A 17,032-nucleotide genomic window follows, 5' to 3' on the forward strand; every position below is an offset into this window, starting at 1 on the left:
TATTTGCTCATTTAAAGCTCACGACAGCCCTAGGGGGTGGTTTCTGTTCTTCTACTCCCCTTTTTCACATAGTCTGCTTCTTTCAGTGGTTTAGGCAGGGAATGTGGCTGTGCTCAGGATTTAGCCACCAGGGGGCGCCGCTGAACGCCGGATGGGGAGGGGGTGCATCCCTGCCTGCACCAGCATCTCAGAGAGTGTGGGTCGCTCCCTGGCCTCAGAGAATCCCAGTGACTGAAACAGCAGAGGGCGCCAGCAATTCAGCTTCCCGAAGAAGGGCGAGGCTGCCAGCCTGGAGGAGCCCGCCTGACACATTGCTCCGCTGGCATCGGGTCAGAACCACAAATCTTCCAATCTAGCTACGGACCTTCTAAGCCGCACTTTCACCCGCTGCGCCGTTCGCCTAAAATGGCAAATAACCCGCTGAGTACTATGTGCTAGGCACTTGCCTACTTTATCTCATTTGATTTTCACAACACCCAATAGTGAAATGGAAGCTAAAAAAACCAAAACCAAACCTGTTGCTGTGGAGTCGATTCCAACTCATAGCGATCCTGTAGGGCAGAGTTGAACTGCCCCATAGAGTATCCAAGGAGCAGCTGGTGGATTCAAACTGGCGACTTTTTGGTTAGCAGCCATAGCACTTAACCACTACACCACCAGGATTTCTGAAAGGGAGGCTCGCAAAGGTTAACTGACTTGTCCAAGGTAACACAGAGAATGACACAGCTCTTGCTCTTCTCTGCGTTCGTTGCTCACCCTGCTTTTGCATCCCCTCGTTCATCTGCCCTCTTAACAGAACCCAATGTTTTTCTCCCTTCTGTTTATTCAAATCTGGTGCTTCTCAAGTCCTAGAGCCCACAGTCTCTGCACTACTGAACCTCTTAGGTACTTGGGGCCCTCTCACTCATTTGGGGTACCTGTTGCATCCTGCCCAGCACTGCCCTGAGATGTCGTGTCTGTGAGACTTGTCCCCTCAGGAGAGTATACATTTCAGCCCCGAACATGATGTCTAGCCAGAGTAAAAAAAAAAAAAAAAAAGCAAGAAACTACCATTGCCATGGAGTTGATTCTGAATTGTGGCACCCCATGTGTGTCAGAGCAGAACTGTGCTCTGTAGGGTTTTCAGTGGCTGATTTTTTGGAAGTAGATCGCTAGGCCTTTCTTCCAAGGCACCTCCAGGTGAATTCAAACTGCTAACCTTTTGATTAGCAGTACGCATGTTTTTTTATGTTAACAATTAGTGCTTAATAAAGCCATGCTGGATAAATGAAGGGCAAGCATGGTGTAGGGGTGGGGGTGTCGGTGTCCTTCACAGCAGAGCTCAGGGCCAGCACAGGGCCAGCAGCAGTAAATACCCCTTGACTATATGAATGAGGATTGAAGAGTGTACAATTTCTATTCGGTTCTGTGTCCTCCATGTTTGTATCCAGCTTGGACTATTAACTCCCAGAAGGTAAGGATGAGGAATGTGGGCGTGTGGGGGGGGGGGGAGGGGAGGGCTGGGGGAGTAAGGAGGCATGGGGCAAGGAGCAGAGGTCTGGATCCTGAGAATGAGGCCCACATAGAGAGAGAGAGATGCCAAGATCTGAGTTGGAGCAGAAGGAAAACAAGCCGTGAATAGGAGCCTTGTATGTGGCCCTGTGGAGCTGACTCACCAAGACTCAGGAGAGGGAAAACACGCTGGAGATGAAGAAGGGGCCTGTGTGTGCTTTGGTTGCCACCCCCAAACGGCCCCACCACCCTAGATCCCTTTGGATTGGGCTCTTCCTGAGGACACCCTGTCTGTTCTGAGGCCCAAACAATCCTGGAAGGCTTTGCTTTGGGGCTGGGTAGGTGGGAGAAGGAGTGGTGGGAGAGGCACTACAGAGAAAGGAGATGGGTGAGTCCTCTGAGGGCAGAGAAGGCCATTCCTGGGAGCGTGTGTGTTTGAGTTCGGGTGAGGAAGGAGGACTACGAGGATGAGGTGGTGTCTCTTCCCAAGCGCTCAGCCACCCCTTGGTCCACAGGCAGGTGTGGCAGGCAGGTCAGACTCAAAAGCAGGGAAGGGGTACATGCACATGGCTTTGGCAGCTTCTTGTCCACGCCTAGGAGTAAGTATGCTTTATGAGTAAGCACTTCCCAGAGCTAGCTAGCGAGAAGGAGGCACAGCCTGGGAGGGAAACTCCCCCATTCTCCCTACTCCCAGCCTCATCCCAGCTGTCAAACCGGTTTAGAGACATGAGGACAGGAATTCTGTGGCTACAGTGTGGCAGGCAGCCCTACACCAGGAGGATGGGGGGCAAGGCCTGGAACATGGGACAGCCCAGGTGAACAAGATCAAAGCCCAGGCATTGTGGAGAAGCAGGTAGGAGGAAGGGCTGAGGAAGCAGCTAGGGCTGGACGAGCAGCAGTCTGCTGAGGTACAATGGAGAGCCAGGCTTTACAGCTTGGGCTGTGCCATGAACTGCACATGTGAGCCTGGGCAAGTCACTTGGCCTTTCTGGGCCTTATGCTCCGCATCTGTAATGAGAGAACTAGAATCAAGGATCTTTAGGCTTCTAGTGCTAACATTTGATGACTCCATGTGTGTAGGCAAATCTACCCTTTCCTTCCTTCTCACCCAAACCTCCATTCCTCCAGTGTCCTCTTCCTAGCTGAAGGTCTCAGAAGAAAGCTAGGTAACCAGCGGGTCATACTTAGATATATGACTGACAGTAAGCTCATATTCTAAGTCCCCCTGAAGTGTTATTACTGCTTTGAGACTACAGTGTGGCTTGTAGAAGGAGCATGGACTTGAAAGCCAAATGGATGAGAGTTTGAAGCCCAGCCCTGTTTGGGAACTTGACACCAAATAAACGTCCAGAAAATGTGTCCGCTGTCCTTTAGAGGACTTGATCATAACCAGAAGGAACAGAGGAGACTGACATGGAGATTAGGGTGCAGGAGGCTTACCAGGGTGTGCTCTTGGGACCAACACCTATGGATGGGTGGGGAGCAGGATTGGGCAGAGGGAGAAGTTGAGCTGCAATACAGTCTCAATAGAGGTCTCAGCCAAGCTGACAGGGGGCTTTAAAGCTGAGATGACCCTTCAGAATCCTCCTGGATTCAAGGGGGCCAGACCTTTATATACCCCGAACCAATCAGTCTTTGGATATGAAGTGCCCATGGCAGGAGCGGTGACCTTTATTGTCTTTTGGTTAAGCTAATTCCTGTAAGGGGCTGATAGCTGAGGACTGTGTGCTATAAGCATTCCCAACAGCTAGGGAAATAAATCTTTCATTCCTGAAGGGGACCTGGGTAGAATATCACAGTGTCTACCACACTGAGTTAGTGATAGGACTCTTGCCAAATTAAGTAGGTGACTCCCCAGGGATAAGGCAAAACTCGGTTTGGCCTGGGAATTCGTATACGAGCTCCCCGTCCTTGCACTGGTGTCTGTTAGTCTGCCTGAAACAGGACTTAGGTCTTGGAGACTTCTTCCTGTTTCTGACCTCATCCTAGGATCCAGGCAAGCCGAATGCAACATAGTGCAAACACAGGGAGACACTGTAGAACTCCAGGTAAACAAGTAATGTTGTGGAGAAGACATTTGCTCCTTTTCTAGTAACTTTTGCCAGCACCGCCTTCAACAGCCGGCTGTGGCTTTTTAATAACACTTGCATTATTCTATGGAACTGTTAGATTTGGAATCATTATTTACCTTTTTACGTGTGAAAGTTTTGCTTCTCCAATTAGATTTTGAGTTCCCTGAGGTCCGAAGCAGGTTTAAACTTATCTTCTATAATAGCTGCCTTGGTTCCTGGCTTATCTTAGACATATAAGAAATGTGTTGTTTGATGGAATTTTGAAAGTTTTTTTTTGTTGTTGTTCAGCTCACCTGACCTGATAAAGTTTTCCTGGCATTGGTTGTGTCTGATCATCCTCATTTGGACTTGGAGTGGTTAGCATGAGTGGGAGGAGCCATGTGGTATCCTCGTTTTCTAAACTTGCTCCATCCTAAGAGTCAGCCAAGGCTCCTATCTAGACCTTCACCTTGGCCTACTGAACCAGAGTCTCCAGTAGAGGGGCCTGGGAGTCAGGTTAAACAAGTACCCCAGGAGTTTCTGGGATATCAGTGGTAGGGAAAGGAGCAAAATACTAGGCTTTAAATCCTGGCTCTGTCACTTACAAAGGGCCCTTGTACAAATCTCTGGTCCTCAACTACCTCATCGGTACACTGGGGATACTACCTCACCGCACCCTTGTGAGGACTAAGGCAGTATGTATGTGAAATCATCAGCATGGTACTTGGAATCCAAGTAGGCATTCTTCACTCTGAGTATTACTGACATTCTGACAAACCAGTTTTAGGAACTTAAGACATCTTCTTAGGTCAGAGGCAAATAATAAGTTGTAATGGTTGAGATTGTGTGTCACCTTGGCTGGGCCATGATTCTCAGTGGTTTGGCAGTTATGTAATAATGAGCTATGCCAGTTATGTAATGATGTAGTTTGGCAGTTATGGAATGATATGATTTGGAGTTATATAATGATGTAGTCATCCCCTATTTTGTGATCTGATGTGGACAACCAATCAATTGCTAAGGGAGTTTCCTTGGGGGAGTGGCCTGCATCCAATATATATGGATGCTCTGGCAAAGCTTACTTCTGGATCCTGCATTAGGTTGGTCATCATTTGACCTCCGGTTCTTGGGACTTGAGCCAGCAGCCTGCCATCTGACCTGCTGATTCTGGGATTCACCAGCTTCTGCAGCTCTGTGAGCCAGCAGACTATTGTCTGACCTGTTTCGCCAGCAGTCTGTCTTCTGACCTGCTGATTTGGGTTTGTCAGCCCCTGCAGCCACATGAGTCAGGAGAAGCCTCCAGCCTGACGTCCGACCCATGGATTTGAGACTCGCCAGCCTCCACAACTGCATAACCTAGAAGATACCTACTCTATTCAACAAGAGGAGCCTGAGACTGTACCACCAAAAAGAAGAATCCGAATGGATTTTGAACCACAGTTTTTAAAGAGTTTGAGAGTACTGGGAAAATCTCCTACACCACACATATAGGTAAAGGTTGTTTTTGATGCAGCTGAGAAGAATGCAGGCCATAAAAAAGGAGCAGGGATCACGTGAAACTAGTAGTGATGTAGACAAGATAATGGTACTTAATTCTGCTTTAACTGCAGTATCTGAAGACTTGACAACAGGGGAAGATCTCCTACTAAACAAAGGAAGTGTGAGGAAAAACAGGTCTTCGGCATGCCGGAGAAAGCGGGAGTTCATTCCTGACGAAAAGAAAGATGCCATGTACTGGGAAAAAAGGCAGAAAAATAACGAAGCTGCCAAAAGATCTCGTGAGAAACGTCGACTGAATGACCTGGTTCTAGAGAAAAAACTAATTGCACTGGAAGAAGAAAATGCGACTTTAAAAGCTGAACTTCTTTCGCTAAAATTAAAGTTTGGTTTAATTAGCTCCACGGCATATGCTCAAGAGATTCAGAAACTCAGTGATTCTACAGCTGTGAACTTTCAAGATGACCCAACTTCTCAATCTAATGTGGATGAGCATGAAGGCTTGATGGTGGCGAGTGGCTGTATTTCTGTCATTAAGCTCTCCCCACAGAGCTCTCTGATGTTTCAGAGGTGTCCTCAGTAGAAGGCACTCAGGAAAGTCCTATTCAGGATAGCTGCAGAAGTCCTGAAAACAAGAGCCAAATCATAAAACAAGAGCCAATGGAACTGGAGAACCGTGCAAGAGTGCCAAGAGATGACAGAGGCTCCTATACAATGTCTGTCTATGAAAACCACATAGGAGTCTCTCCTCAATGTTTCACATATCGAGAAGCTAGTCTGCTGCACAGTAACAATGCTGAAGCCCTGTGGAAGCCAGAGCTGCACCTGCCACATGGACCCTCCGGCCAGCCGGGCACCTCAGATCAGAGCCGCCCCCAGGCCAGCACCAGCAGCTCAGGTACCAGCAGCAGCCCCATGGTCTGCAGTTGGCTCACTTGCTGCTGCACCCCAACAACCAGGTCCGATGGCCCAGATGGCACCCACTGCTGCCGGCATGGCTGTGGGCTCTGCTGTCAGGCATGCGTTGGGCCATGCCATCACTGGAGGCTTCAGTGGAGGAAGTAATGCTGAGCCCTCAAGGCCTGACATCACTTGCCAGGAGCCTCAGGGAGTCCACCAGCATTCCACTACCAGCAGCAGTTTGGCGCTTGCCACTTATGAACGTTTTTGGAGTGTGCCCAGAACCAGAGTGACCTCAAGCTTTGTGAGGATTTAAGCAAGGTGTTGAAGCACCACAGATTTGCAAATGGATTAACATCATCAAGAAGTTCAAACTGAAGAACTGGAAAATAGGCTGTCATGACCAAGTGAATTTAGCATAAGGCTGTAACCGATAGTATTATTATGTGTACGAGTACCACTTAAACCTCTCCTCCATCATTAACAGCTTCCTTGCTTCAGAATCACTACAGAAGAGGGTGTCCTTATTGTATTGAGATGATGTCAAGTCTGGGGCTGGGCAAATGTTAAACTAGCTGTTGTGATGTTACTGTTTGTGAATTAATTAGAATAAAGTGATTTTCTTCCAAGAAAAAAAAATATAGGAAATTATTTTTCTGGCTACTCACATTCTCTGCCTCCATTACAATTGCTCCTCCAGTAACTCTCAAAGAACATTAGAGACCGATGATGGTGATTGATCCTGATTACCAAGGAGAATCAGGTGGATAATGCATAATGGAGGTAAAGAAGAGTATGTCTGGAATGCAGGAGATCCCTTAGGTTGTCTCTTAGTACTAAAATGCCCTGTGATTAAAGTCAGTGGGAAACTACAGCAACCCAATTCCAATATGACTAATGGCTCAGACCCTTCGGTAATGGTTTGTGTCACCCCACCAGGCAAAGAACCATGGCCAGCTGAGGTGCTTGCTGAGGGCAAAGAGAATATGGGTGGTGGAAGAAGGCAGTTCTAAATACCAGTTACGACCCCATGACCAGTTGCAGAAATGAGGACTGTAATTATTTTTAGTATTTCTTCCTTGTTTTATATGTATATGTGGAATTATCTTTTTCTCTTCCTTATTCCATTACTTATTGTAAAATATAAGATGTAAATGGGGCTAGTGTGTTTTCGATTGTACATATTAGCTATGTCATGTTAGGCACCCAAGTATGACTTTATAATTGTCTTTAGAGATTATGTTTTATGGTGCCTTGTTGACAAGACTGTGATGGTTAAGGTTGTCTTTCAATTTGGCTGGGCCATGATTCTCAGTGGTTTGGCAGTTATGTAATGATGCAATTTGACAGTTATGTAATGATCTAGTCACCCCCCCATCTTATGATCCAATGTGAACAACCAATCAGTTGAAAAGGGAGTTTCCTTGGGGGTGTGGCCTGCATCCAATATATACATATGCTCTGGCAAAGCTTGCTCTGGATCCTGCATCTGGCTTGTCATCATCTGACCTCTGGTTCTTGGGACTTGAGCCAGCAGCCTGCTGACTTTCCTGCCAATTCTGGGATTCACCAGCTTTGACAGCCCTGTGAGCCAGCAGTCTCTTGTCTGACCTGCTGATTTGGGCTCCTCAGCTCCTGCAGCCATGTGAGTCAGAAGAAGCCTCCAGCCTGATGCCTGACCCACAGATTTGGGACTTGCCAGCTTCTACAATCCTGTGAGCCATTTCCTTGAGATAAATCTCTTTGTGCACACACAAACACACACACACATGCTTCACTGGTTTTGCTTCTCTAGAGAGCCCAGCCTAAGACACAAGTTATTGTGAAAGAACAAGTAAGGGCTATGAGGTTTTCTGTACCTTTCCAGGGAACGTACACAGGCTATTTCTCAAAATGGGTTCCTCAGATCACCTGCATCGGCTGGCCCCTAGGCTCTATCCCCAGGTCTACTGAATCGAAGCCTTTGGGAGAGGGCCCAGGAATCCTTTCAGTAGGTGTCTCAGGTTATACTTAAGCACAGTATGGTTTGAGAACCACTACCCATCTCCTTTCCTTTTACCAGTGGATTGGCTGTTAATATGAGAGCAGACTGGTGAACAGGCTCTCAAGTTTTCTCAATTAGTTCTATAGCAATTAAATGAAAAATTACTCCTGTGGAACAATTCTCATTGCCCACTCATGGTTATGAAAATACATTCTATTTTGAAGTCAGCATTTTAAAAGGCATTTTAAGTTCTCCTTCAAGGACTAAGCATCAGGAGCTCTCTTTATAAATGATATATATACAAATTGCAAGGCAGCAGTGCCCACGGTAAGGCCATTATGGCAAAATAGATATCGCCAGTGTTTGTTGAAATGATCATAAAATGGCTTAAATACTAGAAATTTAAGATATGTAAACATCCACAGTGTTTGAAAACTTTTGTACATCAGAGTACAAAAGTGCTTTTGTCTGGCTACAGCTTGCATTTGCTAACAGTGTAGCAGCAATAGCACTGGCCTAGGAGACAAGGGATGCATCGCTCATCTGTAAAACCAGAGAGTTGGACAAGATGAGACATTCTTAAGCTGGAGTACATGAATCATGGATGGTGTCAGGGTCTTTAGTTCCCCTGAAAGCATCAACAGAATCTTGCATAAAAGCATATCCATTTTTCTGGGGCTAGTCTATAGCTTTTCTTGAATTCTCAAAAGTTCCAGAACCTCAAAATGGTTAAAAATTACAGACTGGATTATTGCAGAAGTTTCTTCCAGCTCTAAGATTCTAAGAAAACCAATGTTCCAGCTTCTTTTGGGGTCAAACCTGGATGGCTTATTGGTTTCATTTGGTTTTTTAAAGCTAAGCCTGAATTCTCCGTCTATACCATCTGCTCCCTCCTTCCCCAACAAAATATGCCTTGTTGTGCAACATTCTTCAGTGTGTATAAATAAGACTATTTTTTCTCCAGACAGTATGATTTAACTCGTTTTAATGTAGTCTGCTATAAAAATTAATGAGGACTTCTGCATGGTACATTGGGCTTTACAAATGTTAATGACTAGTTAATGCTCGTGTTATGTGTTGGACATCATCATAATCTGTTGACCAGTAACAAAGCTTTTGCAACATGGGTTAATACCAAAATGTGAATCATGAAACTTTTACTTAGCACACACAATCTACAGCAAACTTAAATACTAATCTATAATATCTAACTGGATTAGTTGGATCCATTTCAATATTGTGCTTATTTATCTCAGAAGATAGGCAACTAGCAAAAATACACATTTCTTTTGCATTTCCCCACCCCCATATTACACTGTAAAAGAAATACATTATTCAGTGCACTTCCTAAGAAATAAACTTCCTTATAGTATCTCTTTCTATATATATATATTTATGCCAAAACAAAGGAAGAGCACAACGCAACTTTTAAGATTACCATTTAAAGCAAGAGAGGTAATAACACACTGGGACTGTAGCCCCCTTTCCTGTTTAGGAAGTTCAGCTATTTTCTCACCAACATGGTTCCTTTTGGCTATGCATGGGAATAAAGTTGAATTCATGATTGCCACGGACAGTTTAAGACACCCCCTCATTTTGGTAAACACCTTGGGGCACTAGTAGCATTTTTATTATTTTTCTTTTTGATGTTTTGGTCTTAAATGAAACCGTAAGTTGAATTTATACCCCAGTATACTCCACTGTGAATTATACATCAATTTCAGTCCCATGGCTTTCCTCCATCAAGTCTTATTGGATTAAGAGGGAATACAGATTTAATTTAGAACAAGAGGTAAAGGGCTAGGAGACTTATGTGAGGACAACAGAGCCCCTCTATCCCTGTGGATAACACCACGTCTAAGCTGGGTTGTAGACAGTCCTGTTTGGAAGGTCAGTCGTTATATTCTATGGACTGTCAGCTGTTTTAGCCTACACGGTTCGAAAATCTGGAGGCTTTTGTCCATACAACCTCCCTTTGATGGAAATGACAGAAGTTTCTAGAAATGAAAGAGGTTGCAACTTGGCAGGCTGCGACCTAAATCCAGGTACAGAAGTGTTTGTTTAACCAGTGATTTAAAGTTTTTTGAATCAGTTCTTGACATTTAAAAAAGAGAAATTTCCCATGACAATTTGGATTATCATAAAAATTTGAAGAGCTGGTAACCCTGGTCTACTTGTATACCACAAGCAGCTGGAGCTGAACAGTGCCTGTCTTTTAAATGGGGCATGAGCACGGCAGTTTGCTATAGCTCCCATTACACCCAGCTGTCTTACACCATTTGAGTGACCTGTTTGTCATTTCTGTGACCTGTCCAGTTGAGTGTGTGGCCCGGGGGTTAGTTCAGCTCTGCCCTTTTGTGATGCTGAAGACCTGGTTTTCATCTGGGATTTCACAACCAACCTGTTTACAAGATTCCTCCCTTGACTAGGTCCCAGCCACATCTGGTTACTTTGGTAGGTAATCTTCACGTGCATTTCTGCTTGTCCTTTAGGCTATAACTCCAAAGATATCATCACACTAATACTCATGTGTTTAAGTGCGTGTATGTTAAACACGTAAAGGAGTGTGTATCTATACAGATATACGTACACTTCAATCTAGGTAAAAATTAATTTGGTTCCACAGATACAGACACCAAGTGCTGGCAGTTTGGAGAATAAGTGTAACAATTTGGTAAAACCTGTATAATTCTGACGTATATTACAGAGCGAGTGAATTTTCAGTTATTGCTCTTTTGATTACAGAAGCACTCACTGTTGCAAACCCTTTATACAGAATGAGTAACCGTTTCCTATTCAAGTAACAGCAATCAGAATCACAAGTTCCTTACATGACAGTAGACGCTTGGAGACATTTTTTGAATGGAGATGTGATTTCATTCTATTCAAGGATTTATGCAGGAGACTGGGAGTTAATTTTTCGGAAGTCCAAGAAAATCAGCACCCCAAATGTTTAATGCTCAGGAGGGTTTCTCAAGGGCTCTGTAAAGCTCAGCTCTGCGGTGAGTTCACACCCACCTGTAGAAGAATTCCCGTTCTACTTGTGCAGCCTTGTTTTAGGACACAAAGCTCGTATTAAAAACAGTAAAAGAGGATTAAGAGCAGTGTTGATTTTTAACATTCAGAATTCCCAGAGGATCTCATTTTCTGCAATTACGATTCGTTTTGTGTTTCTGCTGCAGAATCACATTCATGTGGCAGTCTTATTTCAGGCACTTTTTAAACATGTTCATCTGGGATAAAAATCTGCATGAACTAATTCAAAATGAGCATTGAATGATTCTAGTCCCAAAATAGACAGCAAATCACCACCTGGTACTCAATTAGCTTTCTCCATCACAACATGATGGTGACTGCTGAGCTTGAGACATCTTTGAGGTGCCCTTCCAGCTTCAGTACAAAGATTAGAGCCATAAAAATCCAAACGAATCAGTTTCTATTTAAAAAAATACAAAAAGGTGAAAATACACTAAATGTGTTGTACAGACAATTTCAGCTACTATCAAAATAAATAACATGATCTGATTCAACTGATTGACTCTGAGCTCTTAGACGAAATCAGATGGAATGTCATATATGGAGACTCCCTCCTAGGGACTAGCTGCTGGTAGGCAAAAGTATCTCGACATCCTTGCCATTGGCGATAACAGCATTGGAAGAGCAGCTGCTGGCAAGGTCCTCTGTGGTGGCCAAAGAGGATGCCTGGGAATGTGTTTTGGTCAGTGGAGTGGTAGTGGATGGAGACGGGGTGAGGCCAGGTTTTTTGGGTGGGATGGGTGGAGGATTCCCTCTCTCAGCTCTGGGGATGGTAGGAGACTTGATCCCTGGAGACAGGGGGCTCAGAGGACTGGATACTTTCCCTGGAGTAGGTGAATGGCTGGTGTCACCTCTTGCGTTGGCAGAGTTGGCCAGATTTCTATAGTCTGTGCCAAAAGGGGAGCTATTGGGAGAGACAGGCTTGATTGACCCTTGTTGGCTAGTGAATCTGGAGAGCACCTGAGTGACTGTGTTTCGGGCCTGCTGCTTGGCGGCAGAGTTGTCCATGAGGGTGGGGGACAGATCCCTGGATGGAGGGCTCTGTAGGCCACTTGCTTGTTGGTCCTGATCTGCTTGTGACTGAAATTTGTGTCGAGCTGCATGGAACCGTTGGTTGATTCCTACTTGGTAGGATGACTGGTAGCCAGGGCTGCTGGCTGCTGGCCCTAATAAGCGCTTGCTTAGCACTGGTGAAGAGCAAGGAGAGGATGTTAGAGAGGAGGCGGCGGTGCTGCTGGGAGACAGTGAGCTCCCACTGGAAGGGAGGTGACTGGGCATTGGGACTGGAGACTCGATTCCCACAGGACATCCACCATTCTCCACTGTTTTTTCTTGGGTCAATCCTACAGATTTCTCTCGTAGTGGCACTTGGTTTTCTATAGTGCTGCCTGCTATCAACTCCCTGGTCGTTTGTATCTCTGGGTCACAATGGCCATTGGTTTTTGCATATGTGAAAGTAGGAGCGGTGGATCCAGGCAGCCCAGTGTTTGTCCCCTTGCCTGTGTTGCTCCCGTGGGTTCTTTCTGCCTGAAAACTCTCTGTTTGGCAAAATACAGACACTAGCATGGGAGGCTCAGTTGCTGTGCCTTTGGACATGGTTACCAGTTGCTTCAATTGCTCATGAGGGCTGCTGTGCTGGCAGGAGGCTTCTAGATCCTTCACTATCTTCTTCAAACTTTCCATCTCTTCTTTCAGAGTTTTGGTCCGGTTCTCTTCTCGGTTCAGTTTTGCTCTCAGTTGTTCCCTTTCAATGTCAAACTCAGACAACTGCTTCTCCACCTGGGCCTCAGTTTGCAAGCCTCGCTTCCTCTCGGCTGCCAGCTCTTCCTCCAGTTTACTCACCCGGCTCTTTTCCTTCTCCAGTTTCAGGCTCAGCTCTCCTGCCTTCTGCCCCTCCTCGGCTGCTTTGCTGGTGGCCTTTTTGCACTCGAGTGCCAGCATGGAGGACAGCTGCTTGTGGCGGGAGCGCTCCTCTTCCAGCTGGCTGGACAGCTTCTTCTGTTCTTTTTCAAATTTTTTCACTTGTGACTTTTCAAATTCCAACTAGAAAAAAAGACCACCAAACATCTTGATTAGAGAAAGAAAACAAAGAGAGGTACTGAAACAACTATTATCGAGTGTCCTGGCTAGCTGTCCTGTGGTACACAGAACTACCATGTATCCCATGGGGCTCAGGATCAACTATTTCTGAAGTATTAGAACACGTAACACAAAAAGTACACAATGTGAACTAGGCGCTTCTAGTTCTTACATTGCCTCAGGTTTTTAGTGGGAATATGATGCATCGCTGTGCTTTAGATAGGTGGAGAATTTAGAGTATTAGGACCAATCCAAACAGAAAATAGAAGGCTATATAAACCAGATCTCATGGTGAATGCTGCTGAAAACAAAACTTCTAAAGTCTTGGCAATAATTTTCTCTGGTCTGAAATGCAAAAAAAAAACAAAAAACAAAAAACATAGTTATACTTAAATCATACTTTTTAAACAAATGTAGTCTGTTTAATTGTCATCTCAACCCTATTCAAGGCACAGTCAGAGACTCTGGGTGAGAGGGAAACGGTGGAAGGATCCCTCTTAGAGAAACATCAGTGTGTATTACAGGCACTAAGAGTTATATATCATTTCATAGAATTTTATTTTTTTTTGTACTTTAGATGAAGGTTTACAGAATGAACTAGTTTCTCAATAAACAGCACACATATTGTTTTATGACCTTGGTTAACAACTCTATGACATGTCAACACTCTCCCTTCTAGACCTTGGGTTCCCTATTACCAGCTTTCCTGTTCCCTCCTGCCTTCTAGTCTTTGACCCTGGGAAAAGTCTCATTTTGTTTTATGGGCTTATCTAATCTTTGGCTGAAGGGGAACCTCAGGAGTGACTCCATTACTGAGCTAAAAGGATGTCCAGGGGCCATATTCTCAGGGTTTCTCTAGTCTCTGTCAGGTCAGTAAGTCTAGTCTTCTTTGGTGAGTTAGAATTTTGTTCTACGTTTTTCTCCAGCTCTGTCTGGGACCCTCTATTGTGATCCCTATCAGAGCAGTCAGTGGTAGTAGCCAGGTACCATCTAGTTGTATTGGACTCAGTCTGGTGGAGGCTGGGGTAGATGTGGTCCATTAGTCCTTTGGACTAATCTTTTCCTTGTATCTTTAGTTTTCTTCATTCTCCTTTGCTCCAGAAGGAGTGAGATCAGTAGAGTATCTTAGATGGCTGCTCACAGGCTTTTAAGACCCTAGACACTACTCACCAAAGTAGAATGTAGAACATTTTCTTTATAAACTATGTTATGCCAATTGAAGTAGGTGTTCCCCGAGACCAACATTTCATGGAATTTTTGTTACAGGTGTACGTGTGTATATATAAGAGGTCATGATGTAAAATGTATTTCTTACTGGGGGTCCTAAGTTAAAAGTTGGAGAGCTTTAGCTCTAAGTTAGTGTTCCCCAAAGTGTGTTCTGTGGAACACTAGTCCTTTATCCTGCATGCAAAAAGGCTTGATTATTGGGATATTAAACAGAGATTTTTCACAAGACCTTTTAATTAACCTCCTGCCTGTAGTTTATGAAAATATAGATCTGTTAAACAGTATATCCGATCTTGTTCTTGAAGACAACGTGGTTCTAATAAATTAAGTTAAAAACCTGTTTAACCTGGTTTAATCCCAACCTTCCTTGACTACAAGCCCCTCTCTTTTGAGTGACACAATATCCATCCTGTGGAACAATCTCTGAGAAACATTATTCTAAGCAGATGCTGTTGTGAACCATGCCACCTCACCTGTTGAGTCAGCCGCTCTCTCTCCTTCTCCAGCATGTAGGTGACATCGTCTCCTTCAGCTGTGTCCTGTGCATGCCTTTGCCTTTCTTCCTCAAGGTCTAGGATTACCTTTAAAGAGTTTTTAAAAAATCATTTCCAAATATCAAAGAATTACCTTTCTTATAATCAAATACTGAGCACCTAACTAAATGCCTAAGATGGTGCCAGAGATTAAACACACACACACACACACACACACACACATATGTTATAATATACCACAGTCAGGGCCATCAAGGCACACATTGTCTAGAAGCGTGAGAGACATGAAAACTATGGACTAGAAAACAAGATGTATGCTTTACTTGATGTAAGCACAAATGCTATGTAAACACAGAGAAGAGGGCAACTAGTTGTGAGCATCAGAAAAGGTTTTAGGGAATTAATAGAAAGTCTAGGAAACTACAGGCAGTCTGGTGTGACTCGGGGGCAGGTGTAGGTGATGGAGCAAGACACGACCACAGAAAGATGAGAGCTGAGGTTCTCTCCTCAATGCCCAAATCACTGGAAGAATCAAAGAGGGAGTCTGAAATTAAATATTTCAATAGGTGACATCCTAACCACGCCTTGCTTAATTAATAATATGCATTTTATATATAGCTAGATAAGAGGTGAAAAGACTCTTGCCTTCATCCTGCATGCAAAAAGGCTTGATTACTGGGATATTAAATGGAGATTTTTCACAAGGCCTTGTAATTAACCTCCTACCCCTATTCAACTTATCCTGGTGCTGAGGGGTTAGGCTCAATTTTAAGAAGAACACAAATTTAAAGAGACATTTTCTACATAATTCTGCCTGTAACTGCACACTATTCCCAATGGCAGTAGATGTAGCCCCTGCTTGTGCTGCAAAGCTGCCTTGGCACGGACCTCCAGGGCACAGTAGTCATCCCAGTGGCCTTTCTCACCACTCCTCCTCATTAGCAATTCTTAGGACTGGAGAAAGAAAATTCTCCGAGGCATGAAACCCCTCTTAAAAAAAACAACAAAAAATTGGGGGGTACTTGCAGTTTAAAAAAAATCTAATTTTTCCATTTAATAGAAAGACAGGCTTTTGGTTAAAGGCTTTTTGGTTAAATGTGATGGACTCAATATTTGGTAATACCCAGGTATGATGCAGAATGGGGGTGAAGAAAAGAGATTTTATTTATTTTGGGAAGATGGTGAGGGGTAGAGAGCAAAGGAAGTTAGGGTGTAAGGTAACTAAACACTCATCTGTCACAAAAGGAAGAAATATAACTCAAAAATGAAATACTTTTGTTCATAGAAATAAAATAAAATACTTTTGTTCATCAAAAGACTGTCCAAAAAGTGAAAAGATGACCTACAGATTTGGAGAAAATTTCTAGGAACCATATATCCCATGAGGGTCTAACATCCAAAATATATAAAATACTTGTACTACTTAACAACAAAAAGATAATTCAATCAAAAAATGGGCAAAGGACTTGAACAGACATTTCACCAAAGAGGATATTCAAAAGGCCAACAAGAGCATGAAAAGACGCTCAAGGTCATTAGCCATTGTGGTGTTAGGGAGATGAAAATCAAAACCATAACGAGATATTTCACTCCCATTAGAATGATGAAGATCAAAAAAACTGAAAACAATAGATATTGGTGAGGTTGTGGTGAAACTGGAACTGTCCTCCGCTGCTAGTGGGAATATAAAATGGGACAGCAACTGTGGAAAATAGTTTGGCAGTTCCTCAAAAAGTCGAGCACAGAACTACCACACGACCCAGCAATCCCAATCCTAGGTATATCCCCAGCAGAAGTAAAAGCAGGAACTCAAACAGAATCCTATATACCAGTATTCATTGCAGTACTTTTCCTAACAGCCAAAATGTGGAAACAACCGAAATGTCCATCAACAGATAAACAAAATGTGGTATTTACATACAGTGGAATATTACTCAGCCATAAAGAAAAATGAAGTTCTGATACACACTACAACACAGATAAAAAACATGGATGAACCTTAAAAATATTATGCTGAGTGCAGTAAGTCAGTCGCAAAAGGACAAATACTGTATGACCTCACTTATATGAAATAAGCAAATACAGAGAAACCAAAAACTATTAGTGGTTACCACGGGTGGGAAGGAGAGGGAAAAGGGGACTTTTGGTTTAGGGGACACTGAGTTTATGTTCGTGGTGGTAGAATAACTTGGAAAAGGATAGCAAAATGGTTATGCAACTTGAAGAACGTAATCAGTGCCACTGAATCATACATGCAGAAATTGTTGAACTGT

At 43.9% G+C, this 17,032-nt stretch overlaps 2 protein-coding genes and 1 pseudogene across 5 annotated transcripts in view; 2 read left to right on the top strand and 1 right to left on the bottom strand.

Annotated features, from left to right (window-relative positions):
- Positions 1-17,032, top strand: part of ST7L (suppression of tumorigenicity 7 like) — a 185,534-nt gene that overhangs the window by 156,048 nt on the left and 12,454 nt on the right. The gene's annotated exons all lie outside the window — the stretch shown is intronic.
- LOC126073419 (nuclear factor interleukin-3-regulated protein-like) lies at positions 1,550-8,908 on the top strand (annotated as a pseudogene).
- CTTNBP2NL (CTTNBP2 N-terminal like) overlaps positions 8,863-17,032 on the bottom strand; it is a 55,811-nt gene continuing 47,641 nt past the window's right edge. For both annotated transcript variants that reach the window (XM_049880059.1, XM_049880058.1), the window contains exons 5-6: positions 14,739-14,846; positions 8,863-13,002 (exon numbers count right to left, since the gene is read on the bottom strand). In XM_049880059.1, the coding sequence (XP_049736016.1) occupies positions 11,521-13,002; positions 14,739-14,846 (1,590 nt within the window). In that variant the 3' untranslated portion in view covers positions 8,863-11,520. The remainder of the gene's footprint in view (positions 13,003-14,738; positions 14,847-17,032) is intronic.

This window comes from Elephas maximus, chromosome 3 (assembly GCF_024166365.1).
Source record: "Elephas maximus indicus isolate mEleMax1 chromosome 3, mEleMax1 primary haplotype, whole genome shotgun sequence".
NCBI lineage: Eukaryota > Metazoa > Chordata > Mammalia > Proboscidea > Elephantidae > Elephas > Elephas maximus.